Source organism: Malaclemys terrapin, chromosome 2 (genome assembly GCF_027887155.1).
Source record: "Malaclemys terrapin pileata isolate rMalTer1 chromosome 2, rMalTer1.hap1, whole genome shotgun sequence".
Lineage (NCBI taxonomy): Eukaryota > Metazoa > Chordata > Testudines > Emydidae > Malaclemys > Malaclemys terrapin.
The window spans coordinates 18,357,571-18,382,611 of NC_071506.1; the positions used below are offsets into that span (position 1 = coordinate 18,357,571).

The 25,041-nt window shown below is 42.8% G+C and overlaps 1 protein-coding gene across 4 annotated transcripts in view; it reads left to right on the forward strand.

Moving 5' to 3' along the window:
* CYRIB (CYFIP related Rac1 interactor B) overlaps positions 1-25,041 on the forward strand; it is an 86,171-nt gene that overhangs the window by 38,048 nt on the left and 23,082 nt on the right. For all 4 annotated transcript variants that reach the window (XM_054018588.1, XM_054018589.1, XM_054018590.1 and 1 more), the window contains 3 exons: positions 13,497-13,618; positions 16,901-17,006; positions 21,827-21,963. In XM_054018588.1, the coding sequence (XP_053874563.1) occupies positions 13,497-13,618; positions 16,901-17,006; positions 21,827-21,963 (365 nt within the window). The remainder of the gene's footprint in view (positions 1-13,496; positions 13,619-16,900; positions 17,007-21,826; positions 21,964-25,041) is intronic.

Below are 25,041 nucleotides of genomic sequence, written 5' to 3' on the forward strand. Positions count from 1 at the left end.
TGTCATAACTTAAAAAGAATCGTAGAATGACTTGCCAAAACTTGCTTACAGATTCCAGAACTAGAATACTAATGTGAATCCCCTCTTCCACACTATACCAATACACACTGAAACAATCATTGGTATGCTAACCATGCTAATCAGTTCACAAAAGCCATTCATAACTCTCTAACAGCAGCATGTAAAAGGTACATTACATGTGAACCTAACTTGACTAGGCACAGAAGTGCTTCCTACAGTTCACCAAAAAAAACCAACCCCAGATCCACATGCAGAACTTCTGTAATTTTTAGCAAGGAAAAAAATCTCCTTTCCTGATCAGTGCCAAATGTCCTGAAAGGTTCACATATCTTTTGATTATTTCTGCTTTTTGTTTGCTTCACATTGCATGACATAATATGGGCTAAGAATGGCAGGTAAGTGTTATTGGCTGCTACTATGCATGTTTAACTGATTTGCTATTTAACTTACTAGATGTGCACCAAAGCACATGAAAAAAAGCAAACTAATGGTATTAATCTGTGGGGAAAGAAGGTTGCCCTTTTAGTAAAATATAATCAATAATATGTAAGTGAAATATTGAGAGCAAATATTGATATAGAGCAAATATGAAGTGCACTCTCCATTTTTTTTTAATTTCCCCTTTTTGGCCAAACAATGCCATCTTGGTTGTATTGGTTTTAATGTGAAAAAACTAGTTTAAAAAGTTAAATTTAATCTTTAAAACAGTAGAAGAATAATTAAATCTAAACTTGTCTTTCGTTTATTGTTGAAGTTTACAAGTATTGACTTTCCTGAATTATTTACATTCCTTATCTTGGCATAGTTCCCTATTATGTATAATTTCTTTGGTTTAAATTCTTTAATATTATTAATATACTTTACGAATTATCATGTAGTCTCGGGACAATAATATATTAACTGTTGGAGATTTTGAGTTATGTATCAGAATGTTGGAATAAAGATGCACGCCACATGCTCTAGGCTATTTAATAGCACTTCATCAAATTACTTTAGTGGTAAGAATCATACATCCAGCAAACTTAAAATGTGATAAAAATCTGTGCTAAGTTTTTAAAATGTTTTGACCTTTTAAAATGATCAGTTCTATTGCAAAGTGCATGTTTTCAGCATGAAAAAGGGTAATTGGCATGGGGATAAGCAGGTTGCTGACACAAAGCGTTTACATATGCAATCAAATGAAGCAGCTTATATTATGGCTGAATTTTAGGTCATGTACTTTGTTCATTTTGAACTTGCATTTGGTTCTGCAGCTGTACTTTGTGTCCATGCCTCTCTCTATTCTCTCTGTTCTGTTTCAGATGGCTTGCATTTACAGAATCTTGGCTTTGATACAGTCAAGATCTTATACTTCAAGACTTGGCACTTGATCTTTTGATAAACTGAATGTGTTTTATATGGGCAAGTGAGGAAGCTTTATATTAAATACAAATTTGCTAGCTGCTATGTTTGTTTGGCCCATCAGTGTTATAAAACAAGCTACTTTTGGGTCATCGTTCCGTATAATTCAGGCCTATAAACACACTTCACAATGACCTCTTGAAAAGGTTAGTTGTTTAACACCCATATTATCAGATAATGCAGTACACAGCACAAAGTTAATCTCCATGAGGGTTTCTAAGGATACATGCTGAACCTGAAAGATGTAGTATGGATTTGTACGCCAGTCTCTGAGACTTCCAGACTTAATTTTGTTTGGTGCTAGATTTCACTGATAGCAATCTCACTGGCTTTCAGAGAATGCAAAGAGAATATCAAGGAAGTTGGTATGATGGGCTGTTGGCTTTCCCTTTAGATATTGTCAGTGTGTTGCAACACTGGTGGTTTTAAACTTGGCATTGTTGTAATACTCCTTAAATATCTGAAAACCAATAGTGGCCTTTTGTTTTCTACTTATGTCCGTGCACTAGGGTGACCAGATATCCCAATTTTATAGGAATAGTCCCGCTATTTAGGGCTTTGTCTTATATAGGCACCTATTACCTCCCACCCTCGTCATGATTTTTCACACTTGCTGTCTGGTCACCCTACTGTGCACCAACATTATAAGACCACCAGTGTAAGGGGCAGAGCTATAGTGGGGACAGTATGGTGTGATTATTTGTGAAAGCACATACAGGAGCCGCTGGAACAAGGCAGTAGAGGGTGATGACAGTGCACCTTATAGGTTGGTGTAATTGCTTCAAAAGAGCAAATATTGATTAGTACTCAACAAGTAAAGATGAAAAACAAATAGAATCCAGAGTCCTCAAATCTTGATGTAAAGACTTCACATTACAGAGAATCCACCATTTACTCTAGTTAAAGCCAGAAAGTGACCTATGGCCCATGCTGCAGAGGAAGGCAACCCCCACCCACCAGGGTTTCTGCCAATATGACCTGGGCGGAAATTCCTTTCCGACCCTCAAATATGGTAATCAGACCCTGAGCATATGGGTGAGACACACCAGCCAGACACCTGGAAAAGAGCTTCCTATGGTGACTCAGAGCCCTCCCTATCTAGTGTCCCATCTGCAACCATTGGAGATATTTGCTAATAGCAGTTGTGGATGGGCCATATGCCGTTGAGCAATCTCATCCTACCACCCCTTCCATAAACTGATCAAGCTCAAACTTGAAACCAGTTAGGTTTTTTGCCCCCACTGTTCCAGAGCATCACTCCTCTGATGGTTACAAAACTTCATCTAATTTCAAGCTTAAACTCGTTGACAGTCAGTTTATATGCATTTGTTCTTGTGCCACCATTGGCTCTTAAATTAAATAACTCCTTTCCCTCCCTGGTGTTTATCACTCCCCTCAGCCTTTCTTTTGTTAGGCTAAACAAGCCAAGCTCCTTAAGACTCCTCTGGCAAAATAGGGTCTCCATTCCTCTGGTCATCGTAGTAGCCTCTCTCTGCACCTGTTCCATTTTGAATTCATCCTTCTTAAAAATGGGAGACCAGAATTGCATGCGGTATTTCAGAGGAGGTCTCACCCATGCCTTGTATAATGGTAATAACACTTTCCTATCTCTACAAAAGGTACTTCATCTGCTACATCCTATGATTTCATTAGCCTTTTCCATGGCCACATCACATTGGTGGTTCATAGTCATCCTGTAATCAACCAATAAACCTATGTCTTTGCCCTTCCCTGTCACTTCCAGCTGATACATCCCTAGCTTGTTGTTAGTCCATAAGTGCATGGCCTTGCACTTTGCGCTACTAAATTTCATTCCATTTCTATTACTACAGTTTTTCAGGTCATCCAAATCTTCCTGTATGATATTCTGGTCCTCCTCTGTATTGGCTGACCCTCCCAACTTTGTATCATCCGCAGATTTCATTAGCACACTCCCCTTTTTGTGCCAAGATCATTAATGAATAAGATTTGTCCAAGGATGGATCCCTGAGGGAACTCCACTAGTAATTTCCCTTTAGCCTGACAGTTCTCTTTTTCAGTATGACCTGTTGTAGTCTTCTCTTTAACCAGTTCTCACATCTTCTCCAAATCAACTAATTTCCATGTGGAACTGTATCAAATGATTTACTGAAAATCAGATCGATTAGATCTACTGCATTTCCTTTGTCTAGAAAATTGGTTATCTTCTCAAAGAATGAAATCAGGTTGGTCTGGCATGATTTACCTTTTGTAAAACCACGTTCTTTTTATCCCAGTTACCATTTATCTCTATATCTTTAACTACTCTCTCTTTCAAAATTTCTTCTAAGACTTTGCATACAATGGAGGTCAAATTAAGGAGCCTGTAGTTTCCTTGATAACTGTTCTTTTTCCTTTTTTAAAATATAGGTATTTTTATTTGCAATTCTCCAATCAGAAGGTATGACCCCGGGGTCCTGGATTCATTAAAAATCCTTCCAGTTGGGATTGCAATTTCATGTGCCAGTTCCTTTAATATTCTTGGATGGACTTCATTCAGGTCCCCCAATTTGGTCCCATTAAGCTGTTTGAGTTCGGCTTCCACACAGGATGTGGTAACTTCTACTTCCATATCCTTATGCCCATTAGTCACCCTACCACTGTCCTCAGGCACCTCATTACTCTTATTAAAAACGGAGGCAACATATTCATTCAGGTGTTGGGTCGTGTCTACATTATTTTTAATCTCCACCTCATCCTCAGTGCTTAGTGGTCCCACTCCTTTTTTTCCTTGTTTTCTTTTTGTGTGTATTGCTAAAGAACCTTTTACTGTTGGTTTTAATTTCCTACACAAGGTCAAGCTCTGCTTGGCTTTTGGCAGTTCTCACTTTCCCTACACTTTCTGACCTCCAAGAGATTCTTGCTGATCCATCCCTTCTTCCATTCCTTGTAGACTTTCTGCTTTCTCTTAATAACCTATTTAAGGTGTTTGTTCATCCAGTTAGGTCTGCAACCTTTCCCTACAATTTTTTTCCCTTGCTTGGGATGCAGTCTTCAGATAGCTTCTGCAACTTTGATTTAAAGTAATTCCAAGCCTTCTCCACAGTCAGATCCTTGAGGTCTTCAGTTCAGTCCAGTCCACTTCCCTAATTCCCTTAATTTTTTTTAAAGTTTGCCCTTTTGAAATCAAGGACCCTAGTTGAAGACGTAGTTTTGTTTATCCTACTGTTTAATTTAATCTGAATTAACTCTTGATCACTTGAACTAAGGCTATGACCAAACTACAGAGCTTACAGCAGTGCAGCTGCACCGCTGTAGCACTGCTAGTGCAGACACTCTGAACTGATGGGAGAGAGGTCTCCTGTCGACTTAATTACTCCAGCCCCCGCGAGTGGCAGTAGCTATGTCAGCAGGAGAAGCTCTCCAACCAACATAGCACTGTACACACCGACGCTTAGGTTGGCGTAATTTACGTCGCTCAGAGAGGTGGCTTAATCACACCCCTGAGTGACGTATGTTATACCACAGTAAGTGGTAGTGTGCACATAGCTTTGATTGTCTTCTACAAGCAGTTTTTCCTTCAAGTGCTTGCTCATGTCGATTCCATTCTAGGAGCGCACGCTCCCACGTGCGTGGTTGTCAGAGATTTTTGCCTTAGAAGTATCCATAGGGTCAGCAGTGGCGCCCCCTTGAGTGCCGCGCTCATGCGCCAGTATATCAGGCACCGCTGACCCTATGCTCTCTCAGTTCCTTCTTACCTCCCGTGGTAGTTAGAGCACCTTTCCTTGCCTTGCAAGGGCTAGCGGTTTTTCGTCTACTGACTTCGAGCCTGACGGCCTTATAAATAGTTTGTTTATAGTAGTTAGTGTTAAGTAGTTGTTAAGTGTAGTTAGCAGTTAGGGTTCCAGCAGGGACTTCGCCCCAGGAGGTGCATGCCCCGGACTCCTGGGTTTAAGCCCTGCGTGGACTGCAACAGACCTATGCCTGTAAGTGACCCCCATGGCAGCTGCCTCAAGTGCTTAGGGGAATCACACGTTAGAGAGAAGTGCTGAATTTGTAAAAACTTCTGGCCCTGCACACGAAAGGAGCGGGCTATTTGGCTACGGACTCTTCTCAGGGAGTCTGCCCTGCATCCGACCTCCGTGCAGCCCTGCCAGGACTCGCCAAGTACCTCGGCCTCGGTGTACAGTGCACCCCTAGCACCATTCCCCATTGCTGGTGTCCAAAAAGAAGACCAAAAAGCATGGCTCCCTGGCACTGGGCAACAAGGGCCATGGATCATTGGGCAAGGGGAAAGTGAGGAACTGCCCAGGTGGACTTGTTCATGTCCCACCAGAACAGGAAATGCCACGTGTTCTGGTCACTCCAGGGGATGGACAAGGGTTCCCTGTCAGATGCTTTCCTGCGTTCGTGGCCGGGAGCCCTGATGTACACCTTCCAGCCAGTGCCGTTGACCCCACAGAGTCCTCGTGAAGATCAAACAGGACAGGGTGAGGGTTATCCTGATAGCCCCCGAGTGGCCTCACCAGCACTGGTTCGGGATGCTGCTGGACCTTTCGTTAGCCTAGCTGCTGCGGCTCCGTCTCAAGCCGGACCTACTGTCCAAGAACCATGGCAGTCTCCCGCATCTGAACCTGGAGGTGTTGCACTTGACAACGTGGCAGCTGCACGGCTAAATGTGGAACAGCAGGAATGCTCGACCCGGGTGCAACAGTTCTCGTTGGGTAGCATAAAGCCCTTCACCAGAGCAACCTACTGGGTTAAGTGGAAAAGATTCATGTTCTGGGCCTCGGATCAGCACATCCGGGCCTCGCAGGCCTCGCTGCAGGTGATTCCGGACTATCTTCTGCACCTCAAACTTCAGGGCTTGTCCCTGTTGTCAGTCATCGTCCACCTAGCTGCTATTTTGGCTTTCCACCCTCCGTTCCAAGGCAGGTCGGTCTTCGCTCATGACATGAAGGCCCAGTTCTTGAAAGGTCTGGAGCATCTTTATCCTCACGTCCAGGATCCTGTCCCTCCCAGGGATTTGAATCTCATGTTGTCGAGGCTCATGGAGCTTCCCTTCGAACCTCTGGCTTGCTGCTCTCTTCTCCTTCTCTCCTGGAAGTTTGCGTTCCTGGTGGCAGTTATGTCTGCCCACAGAGTGTCTGAGATCAGAGCACTTAAGTCAGAACCACCCTATATGCTGTCCTACAAAGATAAGGTCCAGCTGCGACTGCACCTGATGTTCCTGCCCAAGGTAGTTTCCCAGTTTCATATCGACCAGGACATTTTCTTACCGGTCTTCTTTCTGAAGCTCCATAAATCAGAAGAGAAGCGCAGGTTACACGCCCTGAATGTCCAGAGAGCACTGGCCATCTGTATCGATAGGACATAGTCGTTCCGTAAGTCAACGCAGCTGTTCATGGCAGACAGGAATAAAGGTCACAATCTGCATCCGATACTGCTACGAGCTGGCGAGTGTGCCTCCACCGGCAATAGTTAAAGCACACTCGACTAGAGCTCAAGCATCATCTACAGCCTTCTTCACCCAGGTGCTGATCCAGGAGACCTGTAGAGCGGCTACCTGGTCGTCTGTCCACACATTTACGTCCCATTATGCGCTGACCCAGCAGGCCCAGGATGATGTTGGCTTCGGCAGGGCAGTGCTGCAAGACCATGAACTCCAAACCCACCTCCATTGGCACTGTTTGTGAGTCACCTGGAATGGAATCGACATGCGCAAGCACTTGAAGAAGAAAAAATGATTACCTACCTTTCGTAACTGTTGCTCTTTGAGATATGTTGCTCATGTCCATTCTATTACCTGCCCTCCTGCCCCCTATTGGATTTGCCAGCAAGAAGGAACTGAGAGGGCGTAGATTCAGCGGTGCCTGATATACCAGCGCATGAGCACAGCACTCAAGGGGGCACCGCTGCCAACCCTATGGATACTACTAAGGCAAAAAATCTCCGACACCCACACACGTGGGCACGCGCACACCTAGAGTGGAATGGTCATGAGCAGAACATCTCGAAGAACAACAGTTACGAAAAGCAGGAAACTTTTTTCTGAGAGTTCCTCAATATTTACCAATACTAAATCTAAAATGGCTTCTCCACTTGTTGGTTCATGACTATTTGGTGAAGAAATCTGTCAACTGTCACATCCAGGAATATCTGTTTTCTACCATTATTAGTAGCATTTGTCCTCCAATCTATATCTGGGAAATTAAAGTCTCCCAGAGTCACACAATTCCCAGTAGTATTTATGTCATTAAAAATATTAGAGGACTCTATCCATATCCAAATTGGATCTTGGGGGTGTCTGTAGCAGACCCCAAGCACTATTCTACTGGAGCTTTTGTTAACTTTCTTTCCCAAAGTGATTTTGACCCAAACAAATTCCATTTTTTCCATTCCATCACTTTTAATTCCTTTACAGTCTACCTCGTCATTAATAGACAATGCTACTTGACCTCCTTTCCCTTTATTTCTGTCTTTCTTGAACAGCACATACCCTTCAATACCTGTTTTCCAGTCACGACTATTATCCCATCATGTTTCTGTTTTCCCTATAATATCTGGTTTCACTTCCTGCACCAGTAATTCAAATTCCTCCATTTTGTTACCTGTGTTCGATGCATTGGTGTACAGACATTTTAGTTGTTTCTGCTTGGCCTTACCCAGATTCCTTGCCCAACTAGCTACAGCCTACCTCACTGTTGTTTTCATTCGTATTGACACTGTTTCCTCTTGTTGCCTATTTTCCTACCCTTTGTTGTTCCTTTCTCCATCTTTTACTTAATTTTCCTACTATTCAGTATTAGCATCACGTGTGGAGATAATATGAGTATCTCCCAACTGTTTCCCCCAGATTCCTAGTTGAAAGCTTTTTTTTAATCAGTTGTCCCAACTCTATCCCAGAAATTATTTCCCTTCCTGTTCAGGTGGAGTTCATCCCATAAGAACAGTTCTCTGTCTGTGAATGCCTCCCAGTGGCTGAATGTCCCAAAGCCCTTCTTATAGCACCTTTGGCTAAGCCATTTGTTGATAACCATAATCTTGTCTCATCTCTCTCTTTTTCTAGGGACAGGTAGAATCCCACTGTAGATCACCTGAGCCTCCATTTCTTTAAGTGTCTTCCCCAACCTGGCACAGGTTTTTGCTGAGATGCATCAAGGAAGACTAGCAGTATCATTTGTTCTGACATAAAGGACAATCAGTGGATTCTTTCCCACTTCCATTAGGATCTTCTTTAGCCTCAGGACCACGTCCTGTATCTTAGCTCCTGGCAGACAACACATCCTTCTGTTCTTAAGATCAGCTCTGGTTACAGGCCTGTCTGTTCCTCTTCTTAGTAGGGAGTCCCCAATTAGTAGACCTGCCCCTTTCTGGTATGGGTGCGATTCTCCAGCCTTCCCCCTTCTCTGTTCTTTCTAGCAGCAAGTCTTCTTGTCTTCTTTTCTCACTTGCAGTCTTTTGTGCATCATCCTCTTTCTTTCTGGGACTCTGAATTCTGGCTATCTCCATTGTCTTTCCCTCTTATTGTAGGATTAGCTAAAATAAATAAATAAATTAAAATGGAGGGAGCTCTTCTCTTCCTTGCTCTCTCATCTTGTTACTGCCTGTCTCTCCATTTTATTTTCCATCTCAGTAAGCTATTCCTCATATCTGTTTCTACTTCTCTAGTGATTGCGCATCCCATCAGTAAAAAAAATTTTTGAGCACGTACCCCCTGCCGCACCAGCTCTACCATTTTTGCCAAAGCAAAAAAAAAAGCCGCTCGGACTCCCACCCGAACTGATGAAGCAAAAAAAAAAAAAGCCGCTCGGACTCCTGCCTGAATAGACGGAGTTCCCCTCCCCCAAAAAGCGCTCCTCCTGCCACGCACCCCCAAGGATCCTCTTGCACACCCCACTTTGGAGACCACTGCTCTAGCCAATCTTTTCCTCTGCCTTGTTCTCATAGTCGCATGCTTTCATTGGCCACTTTCCTCATCCAGCAGTCTACCTCACAGTGGTCCAGCATCCATCTCCAAGTCTTGAGGTTACCCTTCAGCCTCCTCTCTCCTTCCCTTCATCATACACTCCAATCCCCTTCAAAACTGAACCATAGTTTCTAGCTGCGTCTCCAAATCTCAGATCTTCAGGTGGCACTTTATACAAGCAAAGCAGCTTCCAGATACCCACTCCAGAATAATGTAAATCCCATGGCTTCCACATCCACTCATCTTAATTGTTTCTTCCATTCTTTGGGTCACTAGCACTGCTGTCTCTGTAGCAGTCATAGCTTTCCTTCCTAAGTGCCTGTCAAGAAGAGTGGGAACCCTTCCCCCCCCATCTCTCTCTCTTTCTCTCCCCCTACGAATTCCTACTTAACCTCCCCTTTTTTACAGCTCTCTTTCCTGGCTCCTTTGCTGCTACTTCTGGGGAGAATATTTCACAGTGCAATAGAACTTGACATTAGGGAAGTGTTTACTGATATGCAGCGTAAATTATTTGTTGCTCAATTTCATTGTTGAAACTATCCTAAATAATCCTTGTCCCTCTTAAGTTAGATTCACTTCTGGCACTACAATGGGCACCCACATCCCCGGTGTTTGATAAACTGTCTGTCATACTCTTATGTACTGTCCTTCAACCACTATTCAGCCCGTGTGACAGCGCTCATATTCTTACTAGTTCTTATTACTTCAATGCAATACTGTATAGTTTTTCTGAATTCCTAGATATATATTGAATCTAGTGCATTCCCATACCAATTATATTTTAAAATTAATTGAAGGTTAGCTCTAAAAGAACTCATCAGTTGCTTGAAATAAATGGGCCAGTCTTTCTAGCTTCTAATTTAGAAAAGTAAATTCATAGATTTCAAGGCCAGAAGTGACCATTGTGATCACCCAGTCTGACCTCTTGTATAGCACAGGCCATAGAACTTCCCCAAAATAATTCTGGAGTATATCTTTTAAAAAAGCATCCAATATTTATTTTAAAATTCTGAGTAATGGAGAATCCACCACGATCGTTGGTAAAATGTTTCAATGGTTAACTACTCTCATCTTTAAAAATTGACACCTTATTTCCAGTTTAAATTTGTGTAGTTTCAACTTCCAGGCATGGGGTCATGTTATACCTTTCTCTGCTAGATTGAAGAGCCCATTATCAAATATTTGTTCCCTGTATAAGTACTTGTAGACTGTAATCGAGTCACCCTTTAACCTTCTCTCAGTTAAGCTAAATAGATTAAGCTCTTTGAGCCTATCACGATACGGCATGTTTTCTAATACATCAATTGTTCTCATGGCTCTTCTCTGAGTCCTCTCTAATTTATTAACATCCTTCTTGACGTATGGGCACCATACCTGGGCACAGTATTCCAGCAGTGGTCACACCAGTGCCAAATATAGAGGTAAAATAATCTCTCTACTACTCAAGTTTCCCCTGTTTGTGCATCCCAGGACTGCATTGGTAACAGCAAGTATAAGGTGAAGTTAGCCTGTTTACCTGAAAGATCTAAGGTTGTAATTTCCCCCAGAAACAATTGACCTCAACTGTTTAAACATTTCAGAGAGCTTTGGATGTTTTTGCTGTCATCAGGTGTTACAAGGGAAATATAGAATCCTGATCTTGTTATATAAGCAAGAGTGGGAGTTCTTTCAGCTTTGCTTTAGAATGAATAATTGTATCAACCCCTCATCCTGTTCTGGGTGGATGACATAGATAAATTCAACCAGTCATTAAATGATTGTCTTTAAAATGAACTGCAGCATAAATATCCTTCCCTCTCCTCATTCACTGCCTGAACCATCCTGAGGGAACAAGCTCCTTAGCCAGAGACCCTTAACTGAAACAGCCCTACTTCCAATCCCCAGAGATGAATATCTAGGTGGTGTCACCTCAGATGACTTCAGAAATGAAGAGCATAATCTACCCGAATGCATCAATTCAACATATCCATTCTGTGTAGAATTTCTGATATTGGCTAGTATATTCACAAATCCTTCTACTACTCTGTCAGTATCTAGAAGGAGCACCCTTTATAAGGAGGGTGAAGCAAGGAAGAGTAATGGAAACGCTTTAAGGTTACAGGAGATGTATTCAGTATAAGAGAACCAAAGTGGCAAGTCTTGATTGAATTATTTAACAATGCAAATACTCTGGAATGCTACAGAGCTTTATATTAGTCTGTACTGTCCTATAGTATTTCATGTACTGTAGCATTTCATGTTTGTACATGAACTATTAATAATAAACTGCTGCTTACCTCTCTGCTATTTTCCCCCATTTTTTATCTTCATTTCTTACAGCAGTCTTCAGCAGCTTTCAAAATTATAAATCTGACTTTTCTATGACAGTCTCAAAAATGTTGGCCAGTTATTTCTGTAGTCAAGGCCTAATCAATGTGGTGCTATTTTTTCCTTTTAGAAAGGGAGCAGCAAGCTTCCTTGTGTTCAGACACTTCTTAATATTGAAATGTTAAGTATTAATAAACTGTTGCAAGGTCTACTTAGATGCACTTGCTAACAATGCCCCATTTTTATACACTTAACATAGATGTCCTATTTTTGTGGTTTAACAAAACTGAATATACCAAAACCAGAAAGACAATGTGTGTGTAACCTTTTTGTTCAATCATGATCCATGCATTAGGAGCGTTTTCCACAATGTGTAAAATTAACGGATGTGCGCTCCAGTTGATGGGTGTGCGCAACTTCCATCAACTTTCATGGGAGTTATACATTTGTATCATGGAGAGAAGATCCTTTACACTATTTTACGTTTAATGTGGTTTTGATTAGTTACATTAAACTTTTACAGTCCTAGCTGCACCGTAAAGCATGAAATATAAGCATTAGTGATCAATTGTTTGCAGATAATCCTTCCTAGAAAAATAATTTTTATTTGGTCAGTATAATTACCTGGATTTTGTGCTTTGAAAATTTTAGATTAATTTACCTTTGAAAGTTTATTTCCTAACTCATTTTGCCAGTGTAGCTAGCTAAGAAATAGTGTCAGTGTTACAGTTGCAGAGTTCAGAAGTAATGACCGGTTTCATTGGTCTGAATAGCTTTTCTTTCTGACAGCATAATTACCAGCTAGGGATATAAAAGGATCCAAAATTGTATTCTTTTATAACTTTTTTTCTCACAATCTGATCTCACCTCAGATAAATAATTTATGAAATAAAACGTTTGGATTCGGGATGATACTCCTAAATATTTTAAACAAAAAACAAACAAAAAAAAAACTGTTAGACCACAAAAATGTTACATTTCTTAAAACATACATTGTTTTTATGAATTATTTTTGTGTTTATTAGGCAAATATAGCATTACTTAAATGATACCCAGAGATGGAGAGTGTCTTATATCTGAAAGAAAGAGATTTAATTATCCTATTAAGTGGGATAACAATATATCCCAATTATAGACAGTATACAGGAAAGTCTGCACAGGTGGCTTTAACAATTTGTTGCATCTGTCTTTGAGACAATTACAATGGATCTTCTCATGACCAATTAGATTATTGGCCCTTAATCGGCATTTATATTTTAATATATTCAGAACTGAGAATGTGCACAGGGCTATAAAGAATACACAAAAATACAGTTCCTGCTCCCCAAAACTTAAAATATATAAAAGCGTGCAATTTTTTAAAAATGAAAGTAGATAAGATTACCTTGTTTTATAACACTTTTAGTGTATCCTTAATCAGTGTGTCTTTCCATAACTCACCTATGGCTCTTCCACTGAGTTCCTACTGCATCCTAAAGGTGAAAATAAATCATAGTATGGTTTGATAAATAAAAACGTATTAAAACTTGTAAATTTTAATAAAAAACCCTTAAAATGGTAACTAACCATGGTTAATAATGTGTGGTAATCTGGAAGGTTTTAACATCCCTGCTGCTTGTATACCTCATACATGAAAGGTTCCAAATCCAAACAATGATGGGGGAATATACATGACTGTAGTTATCTTTGTAAAGTTTCTCAGAGATATCGTGGTAGCTTTATGCAGTAAATGGAATAATAGTTATACAAGAATTCATTAGGAACTTTGTCCTATAGATCATGGTGGACTTCTTAAAAACTCACTCAGTTAAATTATTTAATATGCTCTCCTACTGTTTAGATGCCCAGCCTACAGAATCTGAAAAGGAAATTTATAATCAGGTGAATGTAGTGCTAAAGGATGCAGAAGGAATCCTGGAAGACTTACAGTCATACAGAGGAGCTGGCCACGAAATACGAGAGGTAAAGCATTGTTAAATATTTTGTGATCATACACACAATTCTATAGAGTGTTATTGGTGTACATAACCTGGAACAGATAGATAAGAACTGATTTTCAGCTTCTCTGGCAGGAACTATTGTATTAATAATCTGAAATGAAAATATTACTTTGAAGTATGGTTCTACTTTAAAATGTGATTTAAAAAAAAAAATCACTGGCTACCATATTTGTCTTCAATAACTTTTATATTAAATGCACATAGTTGAGTAATAAAAAGATGTTTCCTCAAAAGCTTTTATCTTAACAGGATTCTTGCTGCTGGATCTTGGGTCACTAACCTGAGACAGAGATCTGCTTTCTGTGTGTATTCATTAACATTTGCTGACTTGACTGACTAAAACAACTTTTTTATTTCTTGTTTACCACTGCAAGCTAACACAGCTGTTGGAGACTATAGAAGATTTTGTCTGACTACACATGTAAGGGTTGTTAACTAAGATGAAATTGCAGATATTACTTATAATAATGCATGAGCCAGAAAGAACATAACTTGCCTTTCAGATTCATAGGTGAGTTTGCAGGGCTGGAGCCATCTTTTTGCTTGCTGAGAAAAATTGCTGTGCAAATCTTGAGAGACAAGAAATGCCCCCATAATACATTGTAATAGTCCTATCTGAACTAGAATCAGATTTGGGGTAGTGGTTTCCCTCTCTAATAGCTTGTTCCAGTTGTTCCTTGCTTCCAATAAAACGGTGGAGCCGGAAGTCCTCACATTCCGAGAGAATTCATAGTTCTCAGCTTGATGCACCATGCCCCAAAAGTATATGAAGTCCTATAGTTGTCCACAGCCAAGCCAATATGACAACCCTTCTGCAGAGGTAATCTTACTGCAAGTAACTAAAGGTCTGTGGAAATGGCCTAGACCTGTTAACTAATTTTATATACACATCACCATCAGTGGAGTTTAAAAAGGCACCATACGGTACTTCTCCGGTCTGCTCTTAAGTCCAACTTATTTAAAAGAAATATAGACTAGAAAAAAGTCAAACTTTGCAGACCTGAACAGCTCTTAATGCAAAGCTGAGCACAACCTCAATGTTCATAGATTCCAAGGTCAGAAGGGACCATTGTGATCATTTAGTCTGACCTCCTGTGTAGTACTGGCCATCGAACTTTCCCAAAAATAATTCCTAGAGCAGATCTTTTCGCAAAATATCCAATCTTGATTTAAAAATTCTCAGTGATGGAGAATCTACCACAACCCTTGATAAATTGTTCCAAGAGTTAATTACGCTCATTGTTAAAAAGTTATGCCATTCCAGTTATCCCTTATTTCCAGTCTAAATTTATCTAGTTTCAACTTCCAGCCATTGGATCGTGTTATACCTTTCTCTGCTAGATTGAAGAGCCCATTATCAAATATTTGTACCCTGTGGGGGGAGGGACAGCTGAACTGCCCGGCAATTGATAGCCTCCTGGGCGGCTGCTACACAGGGAACTTAGGGGAGCTGATGGGGGGCTGCCGGTCCACCCTGGTTCCAAGCCCCCACCAGCCAGCTCCAACCGGCTGCTCTTTCTGCAAGCAGTGGACAAAGCAGGCGGCTGCCAAACAACGTTAGAAGGGAGCATTGCACACCTTTAAATGAGCATGTTCTCTAATAGATCAGCAACATAACAATGAAACAGTATTAACTGGGACGACTTTAAGTGAGGAGTTACTGTATTGGGACACCACTGAGTAATCTGAGCCCACAATGATGAGAACCAGGGAAGGAGAGAGAAGTGGAGTGTTTATACAAAAACTCCCACCTTATACCTCCACACTGTTAGAAATCAGCTAACATTTTTTACAAATAATAATTAGTTCAAAAGTAATGACTGAAACACAAGGTTTGCAGCAAGATAGGTAAGAAAACAGTGAACAAGAAGTAAAACAATGTAGTAACCAGTATAAATTAGACATGAAAATAAGTGCATCAGTTCACAAATATTATGCCGGAACATTAGAATTTCTAAACTTCCTGCCTGTTGGTATCTTACACAGCAACTCTTTCCAAGAGTGTCTATTTTCAAAATTTCAGTATCCTTCCTGTAAGATATATGTGATATATGTACACTTCTCATCTAAGTTGACTGGGAAGGGAAGGTTAAGACTAGGAAACATTTTAAAAGAAAATTAAATTCCCCAAATACCTTACAATATGGAAGAAAAAAATCAATAAGATTGTTTGCATGCATTATGCTTCCTGTTAGTTTTGGAAAGAAAGGAAATTACTCTAAACTTTAATATTTACTGCAGTAAAATTTTTCTAAATAATTTTATAGAATTAAATATACTGTTTATACTAAAATTCTGCATGAAATAACATATCTGAATTTCTCATTATATGATCTGAAAAGTACAAATAGGGTCAGATAATTGAATAGTGTTCCTCTTTTAAGCAAAATTCCAAATACAAGCAAATGTAGTTCTTGATTGACAGTGTTGAATAACTTGCTAATCTAGAACTCAATTATACAGTTAATTTTTTGAACAGATGTTTTCCTATAAAATGTGACAAAATACTGCAAAGCTAACTGCAATTAATATAGTATGTTTATATATGAAATGTTCTGACACAGCGCTACTGTCAGAACACCAAAAAATCTCAACTACCTGAGATGTCTAGTCACTTTTCCCTGGTGTCATATTCTTCCAGGAGTATTGACTTGGTTGTATAAAAATTCCATGAGCTGGTTGGTTCTCTCTCCCCATTACCTGATACTGATTGCTGTAGCTGAAACTAACTCTGTGTACTAGCCATGATCATTAAACTAGGCTAAACTCATTCCCTTGGAGTATCCCGTTAAAGCAGTTATTTTGAACAAGTAGATTGTACTGTGTAAATTGTTTCTTTTTTTGTATTTTAGGCAACTTAAAAATCATCTACATATAAGTAATTGTATAATAGTGTTTACATCCTATAAAGTATTATGATAATAAAGTGTGCTTAATTATTTTCACATTGTGTATGTGTAAAGAATGTGCATAACAGGTACAGTATGTGATGAAAGACACCAGTTTATAATTTTCAATAAAATCTGACTCATAATAGGACACTGGTTGCAACCATAATGTCGGGGGAAACTGTTCTCTTCCTACAATCTAAAGAATAATGCTCCCTTCTTTTGTTTTCCATCAGTACCTCTGATCAACCTCTTTTAATACATATTTTGAATGAAAGAAAACTTTCCTAGTCTTGATTCCTGTTGTTAAGCGAGGTGTGACTTTTTTTTCTTTATCTATGTGTTCAATTTTCAAGGCAATACAACATCCCACTGACGAAAAATTGCAGGAGAAGGCATGGGGTGCAGTCGTTCCACTAGTAGGCAAGCTAAAGAAATTCTATGAATTTTCTCAAAGGCTAGGTAAGTTGAAAGGTGGTAAACTAATGAATTGATATCCTTCATACTAGCCAAAGACTCAAAAAGTAACAGCAAAAAATTTTTTAAGTACATCAGAAGAAGGAAGCTTGCTAAACAATCAGTGGGGCCACTGGACAATTGAGGTGCTAAAGGAGCAGTCAAAGACAATAAGGCCATTGCGGAGAAACTAAATGATTTCTTTGCATCAGTCTTCACTGCAAATGTGAGGGAGATTCCCACACCTATGCCATTCTTTTTAGGTGACAAATCTGAGGAACTGTCCCAGATTGAGATGTCTTTTTGGAGGTTTTGGAACACCCAAGAGTTCTGAAGGAACTCAAATATAAAATTGCAGAACTACTAATTGTGGTATATAACCTATTATTTAAATCAGCTTCTGTATCAGTTGACTGGAGGATAACTAAAGTGACACCAATATTTTAAAATGGCTCCCAAGGCAGTCCTGACAATTACAAGCTGGTAAGACTAACTTCAGTACCAGGCAGACTGGTTGAAACTACAGTAAAGAACAGAATTATCAGACACATAGGTGAATGTGATTTGTTGGGAAGAGTCAACATAGCTTTTGTGAAGGGAAATCATGCCTTACCAGTATATTGGAATTCTTTGAGGAGGTCAACAAAAATGGACAAGGGTGATCCAGTGGATATAGTGTACTTACGCTTCCAGAAAGCTTTTGACAAGGTCCCTCACCAAAGGCTCTTAAGCAGAGTAAGCTGTCATGGGATAAGAGGAAAAATCCTCTCGTGAATCAGTAACTGTTTAAAAGTTAGGAAACAAAGTGTAGGAATAAATAGTCAGTTTTCACAGTGGAGAGAGGTAAATAGTGATATCCCCAAGGGTCAATACTGGGTACTTTGCTGTTCAACATATTCATAAGTGATCTGGAAAAAGAGATGAACAGTGAGATGGCAACATTTGTGTACAATACAAAATTACTCAGGAAAGTTAAATCCAAAACAGACTACAAAGCGTTACAATGGGATCTCACAAAACTGGGTGACTGGGCAACAAAATGGCAGACGAAATTGAATGTTGATAAATGCAAAGTAATGCACGTTGGAAAACATAATCTCAACTATACATACAAAATGATGGGATCTAAATTAGCTGTTACCACTCAAGAAAGAGATCTTGGAGTCATTATGGATAGTTCTCTGGAAACATCCGCATAATGTGCAGTGGCAGTCAAAAAAGCTGACAATGTTAGGAATCATTAGGAAAAGGGTTAGTGTAGTCAGGGGTGGTCGTCCCTCCCCCTCTGGGTCAGAGTGAGGGCACACTGCCTCACTACGCCATCGGGATCTCTGCTTACTCTTAGGGTAATTAGCAAGTTAGGTGTTAATGTCCCGACTGGCCTAACGGGGCCAAACCCCCAGATAGGCAATGATTTCTGGCCGGTAGGCAGAAACAGGTTCTCCCGAGTGTGAATGCCTGGGGCCTTAGGTGGGGGGCTAAATAGCCAACAGTCTATAACCCCTGGACTTCTTAAGCAGGTGGGGTCCCTTTGGCAGGAACCAGAGCAAACCCAGCAGTCACTTAGCTCTGAGTCCTTGAAGCAGGGACAGAGCAACCCAATAGTCGATCAGCTCAGGGCTCTTAATGCAGAGCCAGATCAAAGCCAGTAGTTGGGCGTCCTAGCTCTGGTGTGCGACCAACGAACACAGGTCACTGGACTTGGTGTGGGGAGGCTGCCATCCCGGGGGGGGATGGCAGGCGGGGTCCGGGTGCTCCCTACTGCATTGGACTCCGACCCACGGTCCTAACAATGGCGGAGTGGTCCACCGCTGGGTCAGCGGGAAATCCAGCCCCAACACACCGACCATGCCTCAGGCAGATCTACAGCCCGACGGAGGTCGGCTGGCTCTGGGCCTCTTCCTCCCCTCCCCTCGGGGTGTACCTAGATCAGCGGCGCGTCCTCCGTCTCGTCTGGGTAGGTGGCCGGCAGCAGTCCTGGCAGATCCGTGGTGAATGCAAGTTCCCCAGTGAGCAGGGTGCCGCTGGGCTCGGCAGCAGTGTCAGTGGCCAAAAAAGAACAGGATCTGTCTGCCTCCCTCAATGTCTCAGCACCAGTTGAGCTGGAGGCCCCACCCTTTATACTTCCTGTAATCCCCTTCCAGTGGGAGAGGTGAGTCAGAACTGGCTCCGCCCACTTGGGAACAGAGGGTGCTTCCTCCCCCTCTTGCTTGGAGGGAGGCCACACTGCCTCATTACAGTTAGATAATAAGACAAAATATCATATTGCCTCTCTATATAAATCCATGGTACACTCACATTTTGAATACTGCATGCAGATCTGGTCACCCTATCTCAAAAAAGATGTATTGGAATTGATAAAGATACAAAGAAGGGCAACACAAATGATTAGGGGTATGGAACAACTTCCATGAGAGGAGAGATTAAAAAGACTGGCACTTGTCAGCTTGAAAAAGAGATGACTAAGTGGGGATATGATAGAGATCTATTAAAATCTTAACTAGTGTGGAAAAAATAAATCGGGAAATGTTATTTAGTCCTTCACATAATGCAAGAACTAGGAGTCACCAATGACATTGATAGGCAGCAGGTTTAAAACAAAAGGAAGTATTTCTTCACACAATGCACAGTCCACCTGTAGAATCTTTTCCAAGGGATGTTGTGAAGGCCACAACTATAACAAGGTTCAAAAAAGAACTAGATAAATTCATGGAGGATAGATCCATTGATGGCTATTAGCCAGGATGGTCAGGGATGTAACACCACTGTCTCCCACATAGGAACTACCTGCAAGCCTTATTTGCACAGAGGAGTCCATCTTAGACAGCATTCAGCGCAGGGCATTTGATCTTGCCAGGAGAAAAAGATGAGCATAAACACTAAAACTCACAACATTCTGACTGACAAAAACTATTAAAGAGCATGTTGCACAAACATCTTGTAGCGTATGATGTGATGACAATTGCCCAACTAAATAAGGTAGAACCAGAGGCATTCACAAAGTCCATTCTCCTTCTTCAATAAGTGGAGACTTGTTACATGACCTTGAAGGGGAGAGAGATCTAAGAATACTCTGTACCACAGCGGTCAGCAGTTCTCCCAGGGAGAGTGACACATCTGCCAGGGAAGAATATTGGATAGTGAATAAATTGGTATACTTGAGAGTACATCACTGAATTACAATTTAATGCCCATTCATAATGTGCTTCTACAGAAGCAAGGCAAAAGCCATATGTTCTGTGTACAAACATGGCTTGATCAGCTACTATGCACTTTCCTACCAATACCTCTCTGTTTCAAGATCATGATCAGAGATACTGTGCTAAGTTCAAAAGTAACTCATAACACCAAACAGGTCCAAGACACTATATGGAATGTGCCATAGCACTTCCCATCAAAATCCCATTGAGAGAGATTCCACTTACCTCAGATTTCTGTGCTACACACGGAACCATCACTTCACTCAACTTTAGATTTTGAGTAAGAAAATTTAGAGGGGATTCACAGATCAAATTGTATTTGATTGTCCTCTAGGAGGTGCTTCACTTACTTTAAAACATGCACTGTTGCCCACTGTTGTAGAGGCAAACCAGTTACACCACTGAAAAGAAGGATAAAATATGTCATCCTCACCATACTGTGCTTCTTGCAGGAATATGTTTCCATGAACTTTCCTTGTATGTTAGCATACAGTCATTGGAAACCTCTTGTGGCCTCCAAGAAAATATAGCATCTTCTTGCACCTGACAATGAAAAAATATAATCCACTAAAAAGTGAAATCTTAACTTAGTTTTACAGGCCTTAGAGACACAAGATGGTAATATTTTTATTGGACAAACTTTTGTTGGTGAGAGAGAGATGATTTCAGAATGTCCCTTTGAACCACAGTATTAGGAAATGGTAATTATCCAATATATCAAAGTGTCCCTTGTATGTTTAGCTGGAACTGCGTCAGCGATAGAACTTTCAGAACTATTTGTGGTGGCTCTGTCTATTGAACAGTAAATATCACTTCTACAATTACTAGCAAATCAGTGCTAAGTGCAGGATCATATTTCATGAATAAGGTAAACTCTGCATTCTTCAGGCAATCTCATCTCACAGTCCTACCTCCCCCAACCCTCGAAAATAATTGTAGAGCAAAAGCATTTGAAGGTCTACATAAAAATGCCTAAAGAACATAGGAAACTGACCACTTATTAACTTAACTTCTCACTTGTTACTGCTAAGGTTTAAAAGTTTCTTCATTAGATATTCAACCGACAGAAGAGTTCTCCATTCTGGGTTAGTGGATTGAAAGATACTTAGAACTGCATCTTTTAATTAAGTAGATAATTTCATGACACAGTTGTGGGTTTTTTTTGTTTGTTTAAATAAAACGTAACCTGTCAAATTTTAAGAGATTACTGCTTGGCCTCTTTAACTACTAGCTGCATTTCCAATTTTTTAATATGGCCTTTGAAGATAGGGAAATTTTGTCGTCACTGTTAATTTCTGTTCCTTAACATTGAATAGCTTTTCATATAGCAATATTGACTGACATTACCAATGTAGAGTCAATTTCAAACAAAAATTGAATGTAGTCATGTAACAACTTGAAAAATGAGTTTACTGTAGAATCCAGTCAGATATAAGCTCTGTATCAATAGCAATTCATGGGTAATCTCCAGTATAAATGCCCCATGAAAACCAATTATAACGGATTTGATCTTAAAATCACTTTAGATCATGGAATTACCATACACTTTAGCACTTTAAGTCAACTACTAATGTATAGTAGAAGCAGATACCCTTTCACATGTTTTGATTTTCTTTCTTCATTTAGAAGCAGGATTGCGAGGTCTATTGGGAGCCCTGACAAGCACCCCGTATTCACCAACTCAGCACCTGGAGCGAGAGCAGGCTCTTGCTAAGCAGTTTGCAGAAATTCTTCATTTCACACTCCGATTTGATGAGCTCAAGGTAAATTTCCATGCATTTTTAAATAGGCAGTTCAACTAAAAGGAGCCCAGGACTGAGGTTTGAAGGAAGCTGGGTTTCATTCCAGACACTGCCACAGACTCTGTGTGACATTGGGCAATTTTCTTAATCACTTTTGATATCCCTATCTGTAAAAAGAATGATGTTTGCTTCAGTCCCTCTGTGATGCTTCTTAATACTTAAAATCCTCAGATACTCTATCTAGATCATGAAAAGTTAATTCTTCTTCGAGTGCTTGCTCATATCCATTCCATTAGGTGTGCGCGCGCCATGTGCACGATCGTCGGAAGATTTTCTACCCTAGCAACACCGGCGGGTCGGCTGTGGAGCCCCCTAGAGTGGCGCCTTCATGGCGCTGAATATATACCCCAGCCGACCCGGCGCCCCCTCAGTTCCTTCTTACCGCCCCTGACGGTCGTTGGAACTGTGGAGCGCTGCTTAGCTGTTCTCCACTCTCCCTAGCTTAGTTTGTTGTATCAGTTATAGTTATAGTTATAGTTATAGTGTTTATAGTTAAATAGTTAAATAGTTTAAAAGTTGTTCTAGTTGTTCTAAGTAGTTCAGGGGATTAAGGGGGTCGTCTCCCCCTTTCTCCCCCGGCCGCGGGGCCGGGCTCATGCCCAACGCTCCCGGCTTCAAGCAGTGCGCCTCCTGCGCTAAGCCTATGCCCACGAGCGACCCGCACGACTCCTGTCTGAAGTGCCTGGGAGAGTCCCATCAAACAGATAAGTGCAAGATCTGTAAGGCCTTCAGACCAAGGACCAAGAAGGAGCGGGACTTTCGGCTCCGGCAACTCCTGATGGAGGCGGCACTTAGTCCGGACGCTCCATCTACAAGTCAGGCCCCGGCACCTAGCACCTCGGTGCGCAGTGCCCCGGCGGCACCGGCTATGACGACCACGCGAGTGGCGTCAGACAAGCCTCCCCGGCACTGGACCTCGTCGGCACCGCAAGCAGTGCCTCGGCGCCGGTCATTATCCCCGGGGCATAAAAAAGCCCATAAGACGGGGACATCCGTGCCGAAGACGCCGGCTCCCCCAGTGCCGGGGGTAGAGCCGCGTCCGCCGGTGGAGCACCGGAAACAGGTGCCTCCAGCACCGTCGACTCCGGCGCCGAGGCCGTTGAGTCCGGTGCAGATAGCGTCTCCACAGAGACCGGCGGTGATACAGTGCCTCCCGTCGACTCCAGAGACCTTTGCGGCGGCGAGAGACTTAATAGCTCTCACGGAGCCGGCACCGCCTCAACCACCGGCACCGACTGCACCGTTGACTCGCCCGGTCCAGTCGAGGGGGAAACCTGCCTTGATGCGCCCTCCATCGCAAGGGCTGGAACCTCGGCACCGATCCAGGTCCCGAAGCAGGTCCCCACGCCGCTCGCAGTCCCGGCACCGAATATCGCCTCGGCACCGGTCGTACTCGCGGCCAAGATCATCTTCGCGGCACCGCTCTACGTCTCGGCACCGCTATGATCGTCGGCACCGATCAACGTCGAGACGTAGTTCTCGGCACCGCTACGGTCGACGCTCGACGTCGAGAGGCCGCTCCCGGCACCGGGCATACTCCAGGTCCTCGTCGAGGTCCAGATCCGACTCCCGGCACCGACGAGGTCATCGGCACCGGTCGCGGTCCCGGCACCGATCGCCGGCACCACGTAGAGATAGATCATCTCCGGACCGGCACCGTGCGGCACCGCAGCCAATGGGAATCGTCTCGACGCTCTCGGCACCGCCGTGGCCATCGAGATCGGTGTCCCACTCCTCGGAGGACCTCTCGAGATCGGCATACCCCCCTCAGGGGCAAGCCGAGGAACAGGACTTGGGACATTGGCAGGACACGACAGGGGACCATTCTCATGGCCCATCTCACTGGTCGTTTTGGACCCCGTGGGCGTACCATCAGGCGCAAGGGGCTCCAATTGCTTCGACCTCTCGCTCCGGTCACTCCATCAGAGGGGCCCCGGAGTCCACCATTTCTCGGCCTCCGCCAGGGGGCATGGAGGCTTCTGGGTCCGCACCACCTGACGCCCTGGACCCAGGCACAGGTGATGCTCCAGCCCAGGAACAGGGAGACCAGGACCAGCCCTTGGATCCTGTTCCACCGGAGGCATCTTCCTCTTCTTCTCCGGATGAGGCAGTGGCGGGCACATCGTGCACAGGCCCACCTCCAATAGATCTTCGGGCTCACCAGGATCTTCTGCGCAGGATGGCCCGTAATATGGACCTGCAGGCGGAGGAGATAGTGGAGGTGCACGACCCGATCGTGAATATCCTTGGAGCGGATGCCCCATCGAGGGTGGCGTTACCCCTGATCCGCACGATTCAAACGAATGCGGATACGATATGGCAAACTCCTGCCTCTATCCCACCCACAGCGAGAGGGGTGGAAAGGAAATACTTTGTCCCTTCTAAGGACTACGGGTACTTGTATACCCACCCCCAACCGTGTTCACTGGTGGTGGAATCAGTGAACGCACGAGAGCGCCACGGCCAGCAGGCTGCAGCGCCTAAATCAAAAGAGGCTAAGCGGCTCGATTTGTTTGGCCGTAAGGTTTACTCAGCCGGAGGGCTGCAACTTAGAGCGGCGAACCAACAGGCGCTACTGAGCCGCTACAATTTTAACTCCTGGAACTCTATGGGGAAGTTTAAGGAGTTGATTCCCCAGGAGTCCAGGGAAGAGTTTGGAGCCATGGTAGAGGAGGGCAAGAAGGTGGCTCGGACCTCCTTGCAGGCCTCCTTGGACATAGCAGACTCAGCTGCGAGGACCTTGGCTTCGGGTATCGCTATGCGCAGGATCTCCTGGCTTCAGGTTTCGGGTTTGCCTCCGGAGCTGCAGCAAACCCTACAGGATCTGCCCTTTGAGGGACATGGATTGTTCTCAGACAAGACGGACTCTCGCCTGCAGAGCCTCAAGGACTCGAGAACAATCATGCGCTCCCTGGGGATGCATGTTGTGGGCCCTCAGCGCAGACCATTTAGGCCGCAGCCTCAGCGCTTCTACCCCCCCCCGCCTCGTCAGAGACAAGACTCGGCCCGGAGGTGAGGGCGAGGTGATAGGAGAAGATG